Source organism: Lineus longissimus, chromosome 10 (assembly GCF_910592395.1).
Source record: "Lineus longissimus chromosome 10, tnLinLong1.2, whole genome shotgun sequence".
Classification (NCBI taxonomy): Eukaryota; Metazoa; Nemertea; class Pilidiophora; order Heteronemertea; family Lineidae; genus Lineus; species Lineus longissimus.
Window position 1 is genome coordinate 2,975,012 of NC_088317.1, and position 20,746 is coordinate 2,995,757.

A 20,746-nucleotide genomic window follows, 5' to 3' on the forward strand; every position below is an offset into this window, starting at 1 on the left:
AAGCCTAATTGGCAATGGTCGTGGTGGTGTACAAAGGCCTATGGCTGGGTAAAAGCCTCGAGAACCTCTCTCGAGTCCGATAAGTGGTCTCGTAAATGTTTTAGTGGCCAGCTGGACATGTAGAAATGCATGGCACCTGTATACTCAGTGCTAGTGGCAGACTTTTCAAGGATGGATAGACCGCCATTTATTGTTTTCTATTTTTCAATGTAACAGATTTGCCGTGATTGACAATGGGTCCGTTCAAAATTAGGTAGGTCGTACACTCTCCGATTCACATTTTGAAAATGCTATATGGTGATACAGACGCCGATCCGGGGGAAGCCCCCTCAAGTTTTTCCGATTGGTGTTTATCATCTGGATTAGCATGAAATCGTTTCTTGGAACGCGTATATTTTAGGTGTCTTTGGGACGAACACGGAAGGGAGTGCTTGCCTACGGCGACGGAATTGGCCAGAATGATATCTCAGTAAATCTAGATCTCAAATGTCGACCTTTGAATCTTTCCTGAGAACATTCCTGGAGCGGCCACTATCAAAATAGGCATATTGTATCGATTCGCCTCCGGCGCCAGGATCCGCCATTATCAGCACGTATAAAAAAGCATGAAGCAAGAATAGAACAGAGACATGTGTTCGACCGGAGGTGCATGGGATGGATCAAAATGGAACTAATTCTCAATCTGTGGTTGATTCTAAATATACAGAGTCAGGCCATCACAGAAATATGCTTTTTGATAATACATGTATATTCAATAAAATGTGGTCTCGCTGGTCACTTTAGAACACGTATTTTGATAGGGTCCAATGCGCGAGTGTCGATTTGACGGATATGCTGTACAGAAGTCACTTTTTCTCAGGCAATTGGTAGTGGAATGTCGTAGAATTTTATTATGATATTCGTTAAGGGTTCTTCTTAACACACTATAAAATTTGGTGAGGATTGATTGGCACATGGGTGGGTTTTTTCAAAACCAAGAGGAAATATCTTCCCCAGTGTGACCTTCTTTTATTGATCGTCATCCCCTCGTTGATAAATTGGAGCTGACCTTTTCCTGCGACAGAGTCCTGCTTGTCATTATTTAATAATTTCATTTCCAGTTAACAGATAATCAATTTACCTGGTGTCATTATACGTGTTCATGCTATTGATGTTTGAACCTCGGGATTGATCGGTATTTTAACTGGGCTCTTTGTGAGTACATACATGCAGCTGCTTTATGATGTAGACATCACATTTTGTGTACACTGATATCAACATTTTAATGCAATAATGATTTTTAAATGTTTCTTTTTTCAGCATTTCTGATCCAAAGGTTTCCTTATGCATGTTTCCTTTAGGGTTTTTTCAAACAATCTTTCCAGTGGTTCAGAAAAAAGAATAGTGTGTTTTGTCTAGAAAGTCTGGCTTTAAACCGATAGTGAATAATTAAAAAAATCTTAGTCATTACTTTTCAAAATCTCTTGGACGGTTACCGGTTCACACGAGAAACTTTATGCTCATCGCGTGGTTGCATTCTACATGTATATTCTCCCACCTCGTAATTAGTGTCGTTGTGAATGCGAGACCGTAATAAACCGTTCGTTGCACTAAGCCAAAACCGTTTTTGCAAGTATTTCGAACTACGCGCAGAATTTTCGATACCATTCGCAATAGCATTCTTCTTTTCCTTTCACCAGTTTCTTTGCAGAATGTTTTGTTTTGCGTTAACAAGTTTGGTCTGTGTGAATCGTGACCTATCTTTTTGTTATATATCATTTTGTTGGGGATTTTGTCCGAAACACTTCTTTCGATAGATGCAATTCCAAGCGTATTATAGGCTATTTCATGTCTGCATTTTACCTTAAATGAATGAAAGTAAAGTTTTAATCATTACTGCATCTAAGATGCTGATGCCTTTTTTGTTATTTGTTATTTCCTTTATGATAGATGACTGATAACTAATTACCAATTATCTTCCCTTCCCCTTTCCAGCAATGGGCCAGTTTAGCCTGGTTCCGATGGTCAACGGGGTCTGTCCAGCAGGAACGAGGGTCCATCCACTCTGGAAAAATCTTTGTCAGAGTAGGTCTTAGGAGCATATTGTTTGGGCGTTTTCAGTGGCATAGGGCGTTATCAGTGGCGTAGTGGTTTATAAAGCGCCGGGTGTAACCAAGAGATCGTAGGTTTGACCCTCGACGTATCCGATCACTACTATCACTTCTAAAGGAACGCGCTTAACTCCATTTTCTTCTCTTCACCAAGTAGTAAATTGATACCTAGCTGGCAGAGATGGCAAAGGTATATAAGACAGCCCTGAGCACCCAGTGGCAGCCTATTACTCGATATTCTCAGTCACGGCCGCTATGCACCATAATCCGTAAGAATACAATGGGGCCGACACTTTTTCCAGGGGTGCATGCATTTTTACTTCTACACCCGACACATCTGGAGGAAGCACATTTTATCACCAATTGATTCTATTTTGACTTCTAGGAGAACTTTTGATCCATCTAACGCACAGAATCCAAGGCAAGTGCCCACCAGGGACGGTATCATACGCGAAACGTAAAGGAACATGTCTAAGTAAGTCCGTTATTCATGTAGAAGAATCGGTTAAAAAATTAATTGACAAAGATGCATCAAATTGTATTGATGTTAACTGTATCTGAGTGCATTCATTGAAGACTTTCGGTATTCGGAAGACCAGGGGGTGCGTTTACTATAGATGCACCGTTTCCACTGAACCGAGTACATGTGTCCACTTATTCGTACACCAGATCGCCAAAAGGGGGTCTCTCCTATCCAACAGCCTCGAAACCTGAATTGATTTGGTCATCTGCTCATCTCCTATTCATTTCTTTGAATTTAATTTCAGTCAAAAGCATGGAGATGTTCGAAAAATCAGGTAAGATGTATTTGATTGCTGTAGTCCCAAGCGCTCTGATTGTGTTAAAGGAATGGGCGGATGTTTCTGAAGATTGTTTGGCCAACCCGAATATATTGGCGACGTGGCTGCTCAATGGATATGATATCCATTTCGATTTTCATTGCAGCTGTTATTACCATGAGAACCACCGACATGATTAGAGGAAGGTGTCCTACCGGCACGACCAAGTTCAAACACAGGAAAAGAACTTGCATTAGTAAGTTTCCATCCTCGGTTTCAATCTCGTTTCATTGAACCGCTCAAGTCTCCGTTGAAGTACGCTTGTATTTATATGTTTAGAGTAGAACTCCACTCCAGGACTGACAAACGCTGTCTTTAATAGAGAGGTGCCCTGATTACAGAGGTTAAATTAAATACAAATGACCAGTTTGGGACCAAAGTTAGTGTATAGAGATAGTTTCCTGCTAACAGAGGTGTCCGCAAGGCAAGGTTTACACTTGTTTGATCTTAATACATGGATGCTGAATGCCTCGCTGAGGAACCCTCTCTCATGGTGTAATCGTCCATTTTTCAGTAAAAAACTATGCGGCAATGTTGAGAAATGCTGAAAAATTGGTTTATAAAGTCAACAATAAGTGTCCTAAGGGCTATCTAGAATACAAGTTTATGAGAAGTCTTTGTATGCGTAAGTATTAAGTAAATCATTTTACTACTTATACCACGACAGGCTCACACTATTCAAAGGGATGCCAGCTCGATATACACTGTACGCCATATCTTTATCACATAATCTTTATCAAACGCGACCCATGTTCCAAACTGGCGACCTCCAATTGTACCCCATAGCTTCTGCATACTGTTTCCATTTAATAGTAATAGTCAGATGATTACATCTGTGTTCGGCTACATTGGTCTTGAAGGAATAAGATCATAAAGTCCGCGGTACATTTTCGAAGCCCCCTCCCCAAAAAGGGGCTTTTGTCGAACGTGGATTGATGTATGGGTGAGCGGTTGCTTAAAGTGCGACCAAAACGCGGCACGCAGGTACACTGCATGCATGTTACAAAGGAACAACTGTATTCTTGATTACTTCTTATTGACACATATCTCTCTCTTTTTCAGTAAAACACAGATTTAGCATGATACACGCCAAAGCCAGGCGATAGGTAACAGACAGAAAATGATGTCCGTCTTGGTACCAAAAGAAAAAAATCGGGGAAAATCTCCGTTGCTAGAGCAAGGCACAGAGACAAAATGGAACCCACTTGAAGAGTGTCATTGTATATTTTTTATTTTAACGATAAATGAAAATAAAAGGTATTGTGAAACAATTATGTAGGTTGGTGCTGCCTGATTTTGCCGTTTGACCAGCAGTCTTCATAAACGGAGACAGACAAGGACAAGTAAGAATTCGAGATCACAGATGTACGGTGGCCCATAGAGGACATGCGTTTATTTTCAATATATTAGAATATTTTTCTTTTTACAATGCGTTTTTTTTCTCTCGAATTACAACCGCCGTCGGATTTATTTCTCACCGCCGAAAAAATAATTCCCGCCGCCGGGTTAAAAATAATAATTCCCACCACCGCCAAGGAAAATAATTTCCACCGCGGTGGAAATTAATATCATGAATAATATCATAAATAATATGTTTACAACCACGATTGTGGCTGGACTATAGTATCAGGTCAAGGAGAGTAACAACATGAGAAAGATCGGAGCGGGAGCTAATTCGTTATTGACACCGGGTGGATATTATTTCCACCGCGGTGGATATTAATTTCCACCGCGGTGGATATTATTTTCCTTGGCGGTGTTGGGAATTATTATTTTTAACCCGGCGGTGGGAATTATTTTTTCGGCGGTGAGAAATAAATCCGACGGCGGTTGTAATTCGAGAGAAAAAAAACGCATTGTAAAAAGAAAAATATTCTTATATATTGAAAATAAACGCATGTCCTCTATGGGCCACCGTACAGATGGGCAGCTTTAAACGGCTCACAGGCATTTCTTTACAGTTTATTTACATTGTCAGGTGCACGGTGATGTTCAGTCGCCAGTCTGAGGAAGGAGAGCAATCGCCATCATTCTTAGAGTAAACTTAGGTTCCTCTTGTCTTGCCTGATGTGATGTCCATTCAGTAATTCATACACTTCCTCTTCGGCTGATACACTACATCCTTATTACACTTGTCCGTACTGCAACATTTGTGAGCGATTGTGATCGTAAACCCGTGGATCGTCACGTCCTTCTCTATCGGTTTGGTGTCGGAGCCTGGGATACATCTAGGATCCGTTGATGCGACGCAACCGCGGCTGTGGTAGGGACCGCTCTGGCCGGTGAAGCTCATTAACTGCAGCGGAGAGATTGGAAGAATTTGTATATATAAGATTGATAAGGGGGTCCGAAGTTCTCAACCAAAGAGACAATTCGTAGCTCTGTATTAAGGTCTTTGGGGCGCGATGGGGGATATAACCAGCTCCGGAAGGTCTTCGAGACTGCCACATTTAAATTTTTTATCTAAATCTGACGGAGTATCAATAACCAGCTCTGGGAGGTCTTCGAGACTCACGGCATTCAGGTCCCTGAATGTGGTGGGAAATGAATAACCAGCTGTGGAAGGTCTTTGAGACTGTCACATTCAAGTTTCTATCTGGATGTGACGGGATCAATATAACCAGCAGTGGGAGGAGTACGAGACCGACATGCATGATCGTCGCCTTGATATTTTCGCACAATTCTTCATCCCCGCCCCGAGACATCTAGTGATTCATTAAGCCCAGTCTTTAATCGGACTATGCAGATACGAATTAAGTCATCATTGAGTGCTGAAACCTACCAAACAGCGGTCCATCTTCCCAGTACATTTCGCAGTCGGAGCCAGGTCGGAATCAAATTCTTCGTCGCCGCATTCTGGCCGGTTTTGGACCTCCTTCCCGGTCACCAAGGACTCGACGACATTCGCCTTGCCGTCACCGACACCTGTCTTGTGAGAACAGTAGTAACATTCCAAGGACAGGGAGCCTGCAAAGAAGAAAATACTGAGAGGGAATGTCAACGAAAAGGGTGAATATTACCAACGTCAATGGTCGCTGTCCCCCCCCCCCCCCCCCCCCAACCCCCGGCAAAGCGCCCGTCCCTACATGCCGGTTTATCAGCGACAATCCTAAAGTCTCTGGGATACCGACGTACAACGCCGATAGACCGGCATGCTGTCCCCATTGCATGTCGACAGATAGATACGGTTTTATAGAAACTGATCATTTTCAATACCTCAGATGTTATCTTTGTCCCCAGTAAACTATCCTAGGACATAAAAATTGTTAAACCGGTCCCCTTTTTCTGCAGCCCGTCTTGGAGGTTGCCTCGGTGACTAAACGCGCATTACAGAAACCTTTTCCCAAGGACAACATATAGGACATATAAAACCTACACCGGGAAAGAGGAGAGAGTGTTGTCTTGAGGGAGGGAGGCCATCATGCCTAATAGAGCCAGTTGGACCAGTTTAAAAGTCCGCAAAGTGACGGACGATGATAACTAACAACTAGAGACGGATGAAGGGTCGGAGGAGGGGGCAGGGGGTTAATGGGGATACGATTAGTCGACCTACCTGTGATACACAACACGAAGACTAGGGACCAGCTAAGAAGGGTAACCGAAGACATGTTAATTGTTCAGTCTATCTCAAACGTTTGAATTCGTAATTTCATTTAAATTTATTGATCAGCCACACAGGGGTCAATGCAAGACGTGCTATACACGGAAGAACTGGCTGCGTATAATACATGTATATTCAAGCGTCTTGCAAGCACGCATTCAGTCCCAACACAAACCAAAACTGAAAGTTAAAGGAAGACTATAGGAGGTAACCAGGTGGGTCCGAGTAGAGTTCGAAAAGTGACCGATGGGTGCCTCTGTTTACCTCTGTTTATACCTCACTTGAACTCGTATTCGAGGGCTCGCTCTTTTTTCGCATTGGATCCCATCCGAACGATAGTGCGTAACCTACGTTACTTAGCAGTTCCGGTTCAGATCTATTGAATCGTTGCTTTAGGAACGATTCATTAAAACTAAACCTAATTATGCTAGGACGTAGGCTATGCACAACTGTTCGGATTTGTGACATCATACAGTATGTTTTATCAACGATTCAATCAAGACCCACTTCCTGTGCTGCGTAGATTGGGCACCTGAATGCAGCTATGTATAGTCGATCGGATCCCAAAGTCCATGCCTATAGTCCCCCTTTAAACGGTAGTCGTGGTTCTTCAACTAAGAAGCTGAGGTGAAAACTAATTTGATATTCAATTCCGTCTATGCCAAACTGTAAGTCATTAAATTGAAGTTGATTACTTTTTCTCCGGCCTAAAGATGTGAAACTCCCATGAAATAATCATTCTACCTTTCGTATTGTTTACTCGTAACCATGGTAATTCAACTAATGGATGGATTAACCTTGGACACCTAAGTTCATTTTGACATGTAGTGTGATAGATTTAATTGCGTGGTACTTTCAATGGATTAGAATGTCAACAATAGTGGTTTATAACTAGCCTGGTTCCGCAGCCTCGAGATTTAATTTTCAACGAGAGGGCGTTCAGGATCCCAGACTATCGTAGTTTGTTCAGTCCCATACTGCGTAAATTCACCCTGTGGGACAGAGATCGAAGACCCAGCTGTAGTAATAGTCCGGACTAGTCATCGCATTGATCGCAATCTATGGGAAGGTTGAATCGAGATCTCATTCCCATCAACCAGGACTGGCTGTGACAGTATTCCACCGTCTACGACTGCCTGAGAAAGTGTTCCAACATATAGGACTGGCGGTGACGTTCCATCAACCAGGGTTGGCTGTGACAGTGCTCCATCATCTTCGTACCTCCTCCGTCTTGGCACCATACGAGCGTCTTCGCAGTCCTGCCAGGATAGTGAGTGAGATGCAACATAACCAGACCGAATTGGGCCTGGCACACCCAACGTCTTGATCCCATACTACCATATGGGTGGAATGCGATTAAACACAGAAGAACGCCATGGTCTTTCTCTCAAGATGTACGTGCCTCAGACCGTTTCATCAACACTGTCATAGCCAGACAAGATGTTCAAGTCGGACTGGTTGCGACTGTCCAATCTCTCTCATCGTATTCAAGACGGCAGAGGTGCCATTCATGTCCAATTCGGTTTGAGTGTGGCTGTCTCATCCTCTCACCGCATTGACAAGACGGCAGAGGTGCCAGGCCCAATGCTGTCTCATCTCTCTCACCGTATTTCAAGACGGTGGAGGTGCCAGGTCCAATTCGGTCTAGTTCTGGCTGTCTCATCTCTCTCAGCGTTTTGACAAGACGACAGAGGTGCCAGGCCCAGTTCTGTCTGATCTCTCTCACCGGATTGGCAAGACGGTGAAGGTCCCAGGTCCAGTTCCGTCTGACTGTGGCTGTCTCATCTCTCTCACCGTATTGGCAAGACGGCGGAGTTGCCAGGTCCAGTTCCGTCTGACTGTGGCTGTCTCATCCCCCTCACTGTATTGCCAAGACGGCAGAGGTGCCAGGCCCAATGCTGTCTCATCTCTCTCACCGTATTTTAAGACGGTGGAGGTGCCAGGCCCAATTCTGTCTCATCTCTCTCACCGGATTGGCAAGACGGTGAAGGTGCCAGGCCCAATTCGATCTGGCTGTGGCTGTCTCATCTCTCTCGTCCAGTTGGCAAGACGGTGGAGGTGCCATGTCGAATTCGGTCTGGCTGTGGCTGTCTCATCTCCCTCACCGTATTGGCAAGACGGTGGAGGTGCCATGTCGAATTCGGTCTGGCTGTGGCTGTCTCATCTCCCTCACCGTATTGGCAAGACGGTGGAGGTGCCATGTCGAATTCGGTCTGGCTGTGGCTGTCTCGTCTCTCTCACCGTATTGGCAAGACGGTGGAGATGACATGTCCAATTCGGTCTGGCTGTGGCTGTCTCATCTCTCTCACCGTATTGGCAAGACGATGGAGGTGCCATGTCCAATTCGGTCTGGCTGTGGCTGTCTCATCTCTCTCACCGTATTGGCAAGACGGTGGAGATGACATGTCCAATTCGGTCTGGCTGTGGCTGTCTCATCTCTCTCACCGTATTGCAAGACAGTGGAGGTGCCCAGCCCGGTTTGTGTAGGGCAGGGTCCTTTGGCCTGTCTTCAAGAGCAGAAGCTGCACCAGGCCGGGGCAGAGGGTCTTGATGTTGTCCCAGGGAGCCGACATGCGGTACTTCAAGTGCATATTTTCTCCTTCTTAGTGTTCATTAGGAAGATATAATCAAATTGACCAGAAAGTTGTGACTGTCTCTCCCTAAGACACAATCTGTCTGTCCAGCTTGAGACAGTTGTGACTCGTCTTAACATAATCCATTCTTTGAGCAGGGGAGTAAAGGTTTTCTCCTTTCCTGTGTTTAGGGAGACACGAAAACCACAAAGGGAGGGGGGTCAGGGTGTGCCGAAATGGTCCTATCGCTAATCCTAGACCTGTCGGAATAAGTGGAAATGTGTAGGAACTCGGGGGATAATACTGTAGTTCTCTCGCCCAGATTTCTTGAAGTGATATTTTAAAAAGCAATAATGAAATCAAAGAGTGACATAGTGTTCATAATAAATTATGTTTTATTCAACCAACAGAAAATATATACCTCAGGCGCGCAGTGTGCTTAAACAAGGTGTGCTCCTAACTGTGTATTGGCTCATGTGGAATCCACAAGGTGATGGCAATACCAGGTATATCAGTGTACATTTTATGTGCAATAAACAGCATAGCTATTGCTATGAAGTTCCTTTTGCATTGAATATTCCAATATAAATCAGAATATTTTTCTAAATTTTTACTGGTTTTATTTCCTTGAAGTTGGCCCAAATGCACTTCCAGATGTGATATGCTGACATCAAAGCTATCAGCGCACGCACCAATCTTCAGGACTAATACACAGGACAAATTGCCTCTAAAACAAGTGATTTTCCTTTATAAGCCATGCCCTTCTATACGGTAATTCAGCAGCTTGTCATGATAAATAGACTGGACAGATATATACAAACCAACAAATATATATAGTGTAGATATTATTGCATTTCAACTCTGGTTGATCCGATTTGTTTGAACTTTACAGCAGATTGGGATAATATAGACAACATATGAGACAACAGAACTCGTCAATCGATTGCCATCATTTCACTGCTCACGAGAGCTCTACCTGTAACAGATAAACTGGCAACGAGACAGGGTTCGAACCCACAACCTCCTGATTGAGAGTCTGGCACCATGCTCCACACTCATGACCTATTCAAACTAATACTAATAGTCAACACAAGCCTAAAATCTCATAATACATGTTATAACATATTCATACACAGTATGAACCGTAAAGAATATCAAACAATTTTTGAATATTTCATTTCCACAACCATCATCATAAGGCATCCTAGCTAAGATTAAGAATTGGCCATTGCTACAATGCAGACATGGAGTATCTCACATAAAGGACATAGAGTTTTATAAATTAAAGCGTTTGTGTACAATCAAAAACATCGTAAAACTTGAGGAACTTCTAAATCATCGGACCCCTCCCCCGAAATTAAGAACATACAATTGCATATTATCTGAGGATAGGATAAGTTATAAGGTCATTGTGTATACAGTGTATGACCTCAAGGAGGGAGACACATTTGTGTCCGTTGCGGATCTAAACAGTGATGATAGGGCAGGTCAAAGGTTTTAAAGATGTTACTTCAAAAGAGGTATCAGAAATTTGAGAACTTGAAGAATTTCCCCTCCTAATCCAAATCTGATAAAATTTCTCAAACTATACTTCTCTACGTTTTATATTTTACACAATTACTCAGCAACACAAGCATGCATAGTGTCTGATCAAAAATGGCAGCATCGCGCAAATGAGATTCATAGAATATAATGTTTCTAATAAGATTACATAATGAACATTGGTAGATTTTATAAAGTCGGATACATCTAGGAATGTAACAAGATTGAGTGTTAACATCTAAAGAAAGCCATTACCTACAATATCACAGTTAAATAGAGGGGCAACAGGCCACCTGATCAGCTGCTGAATAAAAAACACCCTGGACACAAGAGATATCTGTCGCAAAGAAATGCGATAATTATCGCATCACTCACTCATCGCAGGGTCTCTTACAAATGAACAACAGTACCAGCGAGTGGTATTTATCACATGTCTCACACATTTCTTTTCATTTCAGTCAAGTTTCGACTCAATTTTCTGGTCGTATTTTGAGCAGAGGATGCTATTGAGGCCCCGAGAGTCTGATCTAGTCAAGAATCTGGCTCACTGCGGAGGTGCCCAAGGCCATTCATCATATCGACGTTGTGTACGTGGTGAGGCGACGACATTCCTATCCCATCGTACGAATTGCTCGTGATTTCTTCTCTTGTCGTATCCGATTCTAACGTCTCTAATGAAGTGTGACGACTGCGAGTCCTGAAAAAGATCGCAATGTTTGTATTACTGCAGTTTCTGATTATGTTGGATACTGCGGACATGTGTACAGGCTAAACTCAGAACGGGACTTCTGCTGTCCTGCAGTGGCCACTAAATGCAGCTTTGACAGTATGTACTGTGACATGCTATTTAGCCGTTTGAAAGGCACCTGTACAAGAGGTCTATCTTACATATATCATGCGAAACAGACAAGCCTCAAGTGGCTAATTAGCATTTCGCACAGTATTTGTAAAGTATACAACAAAGTGTATACAAAAGGTGTGAAGTCTCATTGTTATGGATCAAGGTGCCTTCGCCATAACCCATTGGTAATATAGTCCAAAGTCCTGAATTAGCTCCGATTAAAAGACAATTAAAAACTCTGCTCTTCGAACGAGCCTATGGGGAGGTGGCGCCTTGAGCGTGGTGCGACCACGGAAAGGCGCCTTGATAAAAATGTAACTTGATTGATTGATTGATTGATTGATGTCTTCAGATAGAACCAAAATTCTTAAGCAATGCTTGTAACACCTTTCCATAACACCATTTAAGGAATAATCTGTGTGCACTGTCATGCCCCATGTGCAAGAAACCAAGACCAATCAATATTTGGCATTCCACATTCTCAACCAATGAAAGGACATACAAGTTCAAAATTTAGAAGAACCATTGACCTTCGAATGCCCTCAAAACTATCCCAGTACATTTCACACAGGGTCAACATATAACCTAAATATTCCCAACACCGCCTCAATTGCACCGCACACAAACAATGGCTCAACAAAGAAAGAGAGACAGGTACACTTATGCCATCATCTCAGCACTTATTTGGTGAAATTCAGTTTTAAGGTAAAGGACTTATAGCCATTTTGGCCAAGGCTACACCTTGTGAAATAACGAGTAACTCATTTTGAATTTCATTTTCTAATGGAATGATACTTTGAATGGTGTAATTAGTTCCAGAAGTCCTTCATGTTGAGCCATACATCATGTGACAAGAATATAAAGAATCATCAAAAAAGAAAATTTTGCCATGCTCATTTGCAAAACCTACTCAAGATCACGGTAATGCACGGAAAATAGTCTTATTTTCTCCAAAATGCTTATGCTGAAATTTCAAGGCGTTTTGTTAATTTCTTAATGACAATCGATGAATAGACAAAACTGTTCAATGCTGAACATGTTACTCAATATGTGACCCGCTCTACCAAAACTAGGCGCTTGTCGCATCTGAACTTGACAGGTTGATACGGACTTGTTGTTCATTTCCCTATTGTAGACCTTTTGTGATATGTGACCAAATCAGTTTGTAATAGATTTCACAAAAGGTCTACAATAGGGAAATGAACAACAAGTCCGTATCAACCTGTCAAGTTCAGATGCGACAAGCGCCTAGTTTTGGTAGAGCGAGTCACATATATACTACATTGAGACCAGCAGTTTAACTTTTTTATACAACGACTGCCTTACAGACAGACAATGGTAGTCACTTTTCACCAGAACTATGGTGTCAGTGCTGATGTAAAAGCAAAGATAGTTCTGTTTGATATACGTCAGTGACAGCGACAGAACAAAATAGTAGGGAATGCAACCAAATATGGTCACGGATGATACGAGATAATTCCAAATCGCTCTGAACCTGGCGTGCTTACCGTGCAGGGGCAAGAGACTTGAGACGTAGATGCCATAGCGTTGCATACCACAGGACCGGGGCGAAGAGAAGACTCAGTGTTGTCACGCTCAGAATTACGAGGTAAACCTGGAAAGGTGAAAAAAGAATTCAAGGGACGATCATCTTTCCTGGTATTGTTAGTAAATTTGCAGTCCTTCACATAACTGTTCAGCATTACCAAAGGGTTTCTGCAACAAAAATCCCCCTTCTTGGACCATTCGAGCGTTTCAAAATGTTCTCACCTCTCTCGATATTAAGCCTAATCTCCGTGCCCTACTTCCCAGCACGAACGAGAACTCGCTGACTTGGGCCAAACCGGCCGATACGATCCACTTCACAGGCCTGGAATGTTTTGGCAAGAGGAAATGGAGGACTGCCACATTGGAGAAGAACTGAAAAACAAAGTTCATGACGATACAGAAACCGTGGGAAAGAACTCCGTTTAGATTTTTGTATAACTGATAATCATTTACTATTTTCTACTTCTGAGTTTAATCCATACAGTGAGAGTTTTTGCATTTTACTAACAAAATAATGAAGATACCAACCTTGAATCCGACTATAGCTAAGGTGAATGTTGTCAAGATGGTAATTTCAAATGCGAGGAAAGTTGGAAATACATGCAGACCTGAAAGAGACGTTATGAATATGATAAAACACACATTACTCGAATTGCAATAGTTGACAATGTTTCTTGCTATGTGCAGAGTTAAGTGTCAAATTCTGTTTTATTTGAGCTTCAATGGGACCTCCTCTCCCCAATCGGCACTGACTCAACAGCAGTCCAACACTACCTGCCAGCTTACAGTTTTTTGCAAGAAAGAAGCAATGTTTGCCAAAGACGTACCAATTGATGCAAAAAATAAACATCCCAGGAAGTCCTTTACGGAGGAGATGAGTCTGCCGACCTGCTCTGCCACGTGGTGACCTTGAGAACTGACGATGGCCCCAGCCAGGAAGCATCCCAGCTCCATCGAGATATTGAGGAAGTTTGTCACCTATGAAATGATATAAAGTGATTAATTTTCCAGATTCCACAGACTCTGGGCCAAAGCATGGATCATTTTGATATTTTTGAAATTGCAACCATACTTTTTTACATTGATGACATTATGATGGTCTTCTTTGTGATCAAGAGCAATGATAGCCAAAGCCTCTGCAGAGCTGCGTGCACGACCTGCTCTGTGGGTCAGAGGTGCTGTTGGGGTTTCACTTCATGTACTGCACCGTGGGTCAGGGATAGTGAAAGGGTTAGAGTAAGGAAGAGTCATGAAATACATACCATGAGCATAGTGAAGGCAATGACAATAGTAGCCAGCATAGACATTTCACGATTTCCGCGACTGAACAGAAATTTATAAACTGGCCCGATCAAAAACTTGGCAAGTACAAAGGTAAGTAGGATGATGGCAATGAAGGCTGAAATAAGAAAGAAAACTTGTGAGAATATATTATAAGTAGAACCTCTTTATTAAGGACACTTCTTGGACTGGGAACCACCCGTCGGCCACCACTCAGTGACCACTCAGTGACCACCCATTGTACTTCCCAGGCACTCCAATACGCCTCTTCCCAAATACTACCTGGAGAGAAAGGGCCCCATATGCTTTCCTGGCTTCATCACTTTGGAAAAGTCATCCATCCAAAATTGTATCTAACTTATTTAGAGTGTACTTACAGGCGACTAGTTTAACCCCTAAATGGAAATATTCCAGCACCAAATCATTCGCACTGATCTCATCACTACTTGCATGGCCTGCTATGGCCGGCAGAAGAGCTATCAGCACCCCAAGCAGAATGTCCTGCATCACCAAAATGCCTAGCAGAACGGAGCTGTAATCTAGATCAGTACGTCGACGGCCTCGGTGATGTTCGACGGCTGATTCGTGATTTGCTAGAAAGAAAAATTGCAATAAAATAACTGGGTGAAACACTGGTATTTGACTTTAATCCATTTGGTGGAGAATGTAAAATAGTCTAGGATAAATGCCTCAGCTGGGGCTTCAGTCCAGTAAGAATGGTCGTAGCTGGCTATCTGGACCCAGACTTTTGCAGAAGCTCTACATGTAGAAAAATGAAAAAGGCTACTTCAGCTGTTTGCAGATTACACTTACTATTTTCTTCCTCATCCTTCCCATTGCCAATAAACTTGACAACCAAAGGCGTACTGGACAGCGAGAGACACGCCGATATGAAAGCACTCTCATTGGGCGTGCTCTTTATGCAATGGCCAATCAGGACGCCGAATAGGATGGTCAGCGCCATCATCAAGAAGCTGCCAACGGTCGCAATGCGGAAAACCTGGAAAATGAAACTAGAGCTAATGAGAGTGAAGTTCAAAAGAGGCAAGTCTTGTACATTACTGCCAGTTATATGGCATGGCCTAACCCGCCGGCCAGGGAGGATTTCCTGGTCCAGTGGTTGGTTCGACAGCGTAGGTTTCTTCTGGGGTCTCCGGTCTCCTCCTACTTAAAATACAATCGCCCAATACTGTTCATGGAGCAGACCATGTCCTGGTTTATGGTCAGCTCTCAAGTCAATATGTCTACTTCACAACCACTAGAATCTTATATCTGTACAGCACACAACAAAAACCATTCCGTGCGTGTATCAGAATTCACGCCTTTTACTAGCCATAAACCTATTGACTAACAAACCTCAGAAAGAAACTACTCACTCTTTTTAACTTATCTGGAGAAAACTCAAGTCCCACAGAGAACAAGATGAAGAAAACTCCAAATTCTCCCAATGTCTCAACCTGAACTACCGACTGAAAGAGAGATGATGAGAATAGGAAACTTCAGATTACATGATTGGTGCCAGTACTTCCACTTTCATTGCCATGTGTCTACGATTTTCCCCTACTTTACATTTTACAAATTGCCAAATACTGTTTATAGACTGTCCTTGTTGATGCTCAGTTCTCAACACAATATTTTTTTACTGGTACACACGTATAACCAAAAATATAGACCCCTACCTTGATGCAACTCAACCCAGAAGGTCCAAGCACGACTCCACTCAAAATGTACCCAAACATGTTCGGAAGCTGAACCAGTGTGCAGAGCCAACCAAAGATGAAAGCCAGCAGTGTCAGAAATATGACGTCCTCGATGAAATGATGGTCTTCAACGGGAACGGTGGAATCCTTCCCCTTGGAGAGGACGTACTGGTTGTCATGTGCGTCCACGAGTTTCATGGCGCCACCCTCGTCGCCTTGTGAAGCAGTTTTGTTTTTATTGTTGTCGGTGTCGTGCAGTCTGATCACTGCTTCGATATTAGCACCTTTATCCTGGAGAAACGAGATTTGTCAATCAATCAATCAATCAAGACCTGTAAAGCAGCTGGATTTAAAAAATAATAATTTCATTCTTTTTGGCATCTAGTAGCATGTATAATTCTATAAATGTGGACAGTTCAAATTCATTACAAACCTGAGCATTTTCTTTAACAGCGTTGTCAAATACGTGATCATTCAAATCTCTTTCTAAGCGATCGGCAGCTTTGGCGACCTCCAACAGGATGCCACTGAGGATACTCTCCACATGTGTGCCATTGCCATTGGTCTGCTGCTCCTGAAAGGAAAAGCATCAATGGTGAGTTTACCGGAAAAAGAATGGAAGAACACAAAGATGATATTGTTAAAAGTCATAAACTGTAGAACATCTCTATTTTAAGGACACCCTTGAGACTCACAAATGCTGTCCTCAATCGGGAGGTGTCCTGATGACAGAGGTTGAATTAAAAATATAGTATTTTTTGCCCGAGAATGGGATGTTTTCAAAAAATCTCAATTTTTAAAATGTATTTTTACTGTCAAATTGAAAGATTTTTCCCAAAAAGGGGTTTGTTTGCACCCTCAACCCCCTTGACTACAAAATGGTCACATTCATTTGGGGGGGGGGCGGATGTCTTATCAAGCCGATTTAGGGTTTTGAAAACCCAGGTTTAGTTTTCAATCCAATTTCTCAGGTCATTTTAACTGTGACCCAGTTAATATGAAGGGCATCATTTGCCACAAACGCCATTCATGGATATTTTAATACCGCACCACCAGCATTTATTAGATGGGAACGATTTACCAAAATTACCATAAATTGAATACCTTCTGCATAAAATTACATAATTTCAACCGGGCCTATGAATGAATTACCATACAGTGTATGGTATGGTACTCTGTAACAATCGTAATACGCAGTTACCTGCACCCAGGTAATAAATCAGCCTTTTTTCCATAAACTTGTTCACCTGTCAACGTGTGCATGTGGGCAGGGCATGAGGAAAGTCATTAACATTGGCATTGGCATTGATTCACATTTGTACTTTTACCAAAAGACAAGAACTTTAATGACCGTTTAATGACCGTTCAAACCAAAGACAACAAACATACACGTACCTTTTCGATCTTTTCTTCCTGACTTTTCTCCGCCTCGATGAGAATGTTGAACATCTGCTCTTCGCTGAGTGTCACATCGCGTAGCAACGCTAATCGCATCTGGCTACTCTTCTTGATATTTTCAAAATCTTTATAATTTCCCTGCAGTGCCTGCTGCAACCAGTCCAAAACCTCAAACGTCAATCTCGCACTATCCTCCAACTCTGCTTGAAACACCTTCAAAGTTTTTACTCGAAATTCAATATCCGATTGTGCTAATTTCGTATTATTTACCAGGCGGTGTATCGCCTCGTCAATCTTTTTAACAGCGAACTGTTTCCTTTTCATCAAATGTTGTAAATTTTTACACTGGCTGTTTTGCCATTCCGCACCTTTTGCAGGAATATTTTTCGAATCCACAAATTTCGATTTTTCTACATCCTCAGATCTTTTTAGTTCGACAGCATTTAGTTTTCTCTGAGGCTTGACTGTGGCCCTTGCCTGTGCCCCAGGAACCCGCTTAGGCTCTGGATCTCGCTTTTGATCATTTCTTTCAAATAATCGAATTGCCCGCTTCTCTTTCTCATCATGCTTAGCAGACGTGAAATCCGAATAGAACGTCAACAACAGCAACAATACCAATCCATACTGCAAAACTTTCATTTTCTGGACCGCCATATTTGAATTATTTATCGGCAGTGACACTTCGCAACTCTCAACTGGCCTGAAAATGACCTGACCTCAGTCCACTCTCTACTACTACTAAAAACTGTAGAATTTAACCAACTTAATCATCGAATGTTACGAACTCAACAATGAAAAGTTACCAACTCAACAATGGAATGTTAACAACTTACGGTAACAGTGGAACGTTAGAATCTTAACAGGAACATCACAGAGTTCGCTTTGAGACTGAGCCTCCAAATTCCTGAACGAAAATCCAAAGAGTATCATCACACTAAGCCGTTGCTGCGTTATCACAAGTTATAATTGTAGAATATATCACAAAAGTTCTGCGGCCGGTGATAGATGCTGCACACTGTTTTCAATTAATCTCAAACTCGATACTCACCCTGCTCCACTGACATGATAGGGTCACATGAAACTGTTATAATTTAAATTTTGATCAAATTTTATTCATGGCGGCACTGTTCACAGCTGGAAGTAATGTGCTGAATTGAAGAGATTGCTATCAAATATTCTGAAGGTTTATAAGCTGCGAAATTTGTTCCGTTATCATCAGCAAGATTGAATGATTTGTTCGACACACGGCACCAAGTTAGAGTCTGCGATTCCTTTGAATGTGTGGTCACATGTTTGAGTCCAAACTGGCACTGAAAAGAAAAGAAGAGAAAGATTTAGCAGTTTTTGTTTTCACAGGTAGACTGACAGAGGGGCTTGATGAAAACTGTCAAAGTTTGAAATATCAAAGATAGTGACAAAAGTGGGGAAAATCTGGAAGTTGGTCAACTCAAAACACAATAGATTGCTTAATTTGGAACTGACTCCAAACTGAAAAGGCATAAAAACTCAATTGTGATGCATTTTGACAATGAATTGTATCTCTTTCTTCTCCACTTGAAACACCTTTAAAGTTTAACTGTATCTCTCCCCCCCCCCCTTGCTAAACACATGTACAATCTTGAACCATTTAACCCTTTAATGAGAATTTCTCCAAACAAACCGTTGCCTTTGTCCCTTTTTAAGGCAGGACCAGGACCTGAACACTGAGAATTCACTGAAGCCGTGTGAGCTGTCCGGCACAGAGTGGAAAATGCAGAGTATTGATTATGCAGTTGCGCAGGTGGTTCAGAAAACAATTGGAACATAGGGGTGAGAATAGAATACAAGTAGGCCTACCATGTATGTAGGCCCACAAAAAAATATGATAACACACAGAATAACGATTTTAGCACTTTCTACAAAAATGTTCTTCCATCTGAAGTTGTGATCCTAGATTATGGTAGGCCTCAAACCAACTAAGTCTTCTTTTCTTCGTGAGCTAAATTCAGCCCGAAGCAGAATGATCACAAGAGAAGTCTACATGTACCTGTATGGTCTGCACACCCACTCAAACAAGCGCTAATAACAACAGTTTTTATTTTCACAACCAGCATGAACAAACAATCACATAATGAAGACCACCACATGCCTTAACAATACATCATCTCTGGGCACCAGACTAAAGGCGTTCGCCAACACGTTATAATTGATATATTTTGTGTCTATGTTATCAACCAAAAGTTTCGGAGTCTCAAAAGGGGCTACAAACAAATAAATAAACCTTTGACCCCTGCTGAGACCGGGGCAGTCTCTCATTCAGCTGCAAATTACTTTCGCCCCGGAACACTCACACTGAACTGGATGGAGGTTCTCCTTTGTAATTGCTAGGCCTAACCCCATATAAGAGTGTAATCATAAGTGGACTCCTTAAATTGTGTGATTAGATTTTGATATAAAGCTTGTTACATGTACGACACTTTTTAAAGTGATGCCTTTTCATTCTCGGAGGACATGGAGGGAGAGGTTACAGTAAAATTCTGTGGTTTTTCCGGCATATGATGAGAATACTGCCGTTACGCTTTTCCGGCTTCTTCCTGACCTTGGGCATGTTGGGGTCATGATCATGACAATTGATATCCCAACATCTGAAAAAGGGGGCATCTCATAAATCCACAAAAAAATTATTGTCATCAATTTTCAATGAAGAAAATGAAATCAGTAGAAACTCCATCATATAAAACTTTTCAAACTTAACATATGATAGGGCCTAAGGTAGGTATGGTCACGGACTCACTCACCGCCACTCAGTCCACAGTAGGCAGAGATTGAAATTTTTTTCGGAAATACTTTAAAAAAGAAGATAAGAGGCACAGGGCTTTTGACCATACAACAGGAAGGCCCAAAACCCCTCCTTTGGGAAGAGGTGAATATTGGCATAACATTTGTTTCACTTTCAACTTTTGAGATGCCCACTCTAAATTTGTGATGAACATTTTTTTTAGGGTATTTCCCAACGACACAACAAAAACCACGTCATTCATGCAGTATCAGGTACAATGAATATTTAGATATATACATTCATACGTCAAAGGACATATTTGGTGTCATCAAATCTATCTTGGATAAGTGTTATTTTGTGACATACTTCGGCAAAATCGACATGTTTGCTTCGCTGGCAGTCATTCTCCAAACTGTGATTTCCTATTGACGTCATTCAATGGAATTCCTAAATCAACCTCGTATCTCAGCTTCAGTAGTGAAATGAAAACCATCTACAAAACACAGAAATACCATCAATAGTCTGATGACAAAGTTAGTTTGCACATATTTAAAGCATTCTACATACTAATGATA

At 42.0% G+C, this 20,746-nt stretch overlaps 3 protein-coding genes across 5 annotated transcripts; 1 reads left to right on the forward strand and 2 right to left on the reverse strand.

The window, feature by feature from the left end:
- Positions 1-215: 215 nt before the first annotated feature.
- Positions 216-4,201, forward strand: LOC135494423 (uncharacterized). The gene is made up of 7 exons (XM_064782373.1): positions 216-253; positions 1,975-2,064; positions 2,476-2,565; positions 2,858-2,887; positions 3,036-3,125; positions 3,444-3,554; positions 3,992-4,201. The coding sequence occupies exons 2-7, from the start codon at positions 1,977-1,979 to the stop codon at positions 4,033-4,035; spliced, it is 453 nt and encodes a 150-aa protein (XP_064638443.1). The 5' UTR covers positions 216-253; positions 1,975-1,976; the 3' UTR covers positions 4,036-4,201.
- LOC135494422 (uncharacterized) lies at positions 4,135-6,653 on the reverse strand. Its single transcript, XM_064782372.1, has 3 exons — positions 6,483-6,653; positions 5,712-5,896; positions 4,135-5,225 (listed from the first exon to the last, which is right to left on the reverse strand). The coding sequence occupies exons 1-3, from the start codon at positions 6,535-6,537 to the stop codon at positions 5,010-5,012; spliced, it is 456 nt and encodes a 151-aa protein (XP_064638442.1). The 5' UTR covers positions 6,538-6,653; the 3' UTR covers positions 4,135-5,009.
- Positions 6,654-9,475: 2,822 nt separating this feature from the next.
- On the reverse strand, positions 9,476-20,577 carry LOC135494401 (transmembrane and coiled-coil domain-containing protein 3-like). 3 transcript variants are annotated; one of them, XM_064782332.1, is made up of 14 exons: positions 20,538-20,577; positions 17,411-18,723; positions 16,449-16,589; positions 15,995-16,306; positions 15,692-15,784; positions 15,129-15,315; positions 14,693-14,908; positions 14,297-14,433; positions 13,862-14,012; positions 13,563-13,642; positions 13,257-13,406; positions 12,995-13,101; positions 12,397-12,450; positions 9,476-11,342 (listed from the first exon to the last, which is right to left on the reverse strand). In XM_064782332.1, exons 2-14 carry the CDS (start codon positions 18,065-18,067, stop codon positions 11,177-11,179), a joined length of 2,451 nt encoding a protein of 816 aa, XP_064638402.1. In that variant the 5' UTR covers positions 18,068-18,723; positions 20,538-20,577; the 3' UTR covers positions 9,476-11,176. The 3 variants fall into 3 exon arrangements, with proteins under 3 accessions (XP_064638402.1, XP_064638403.1, XP_064638404.1); XM_064782333.1 differs by lacking the exon at positions 20,538-20,577 and adding an exon at positions 19,074-19,151; XM_064782334.1 differs by lacking the exon at positions 12,397-12,450.
- Between the last annotated feature and the right edge of the window lie 169 nt (positions 20,578-20,746).

Bases quoted from the DNA above. Each gene is read 5' to 3' on its own strand.
- LOC135494423 (XM_064782373.1), top strand. From the start codon at position 1,977: ATGGGCCAGTTTAGCCTGGTTCCGATGGTCAACGGGGTCTGTCCAGCA. The intron at 2,065-2,475 runs GTAGGTCTTAGG...TTTGACTTCTAG, and splicing joins CTGGAAAAATCTTTGTCAGA to GAGAACTTTTGATCCATCTA. The intron at 3,555-3,991 runs GTAAGTATTAAG...TCTCTTTTTCAG, and splicing joins TATGAGAAGTCTTTGTATGC to TAAAACACAGATTTAGCATG.
- LOC135494422 (XM_064782372.1), bottom strand. From the start codon at position 6,537: ATGTCTTCGGTTACCCTTCTTAGCTGGTCCCTAGTCTTCGTGTTGTGT. The intron at 5,897-6,482 runs GTAGGTCGACTA...TCTTCTTTGCAG, and splicing joins CTTCGTGTTGTGTATCACAG to GCTCCCTGTCCTTGGAATGT. The intron at 5,226-5,711 runs GTAGGTTTCAGC...TCTCCGCTGCAG, and splicing joins GGAAGATGGACCGCTGTTTG to TTAATGAGCTTCACCGGCCA.
- LOC135494401 (XM_064782332.1), bottom strand. From the start codon at position 18,067: ATGGCGGTCCAGAAAATGAAAGTTTTGCAGTATGGATTGGTATTGTTG. The intron at 15,785-15,994 runs GTAGGGGTCTAT...TCTCTCTTTCAG, and splicing joins CTGGGTTGAGTTGCATCAAG to TCGGTAGTTCAGGTTGAGAC. The intron at 13,643-13,861 runs GTACGTCTTTGG...CGTCTCTTTCAG, and splicing joins TTTATTTTTTGCATCAATTG to GTCTGCATGTATTTCCAACT.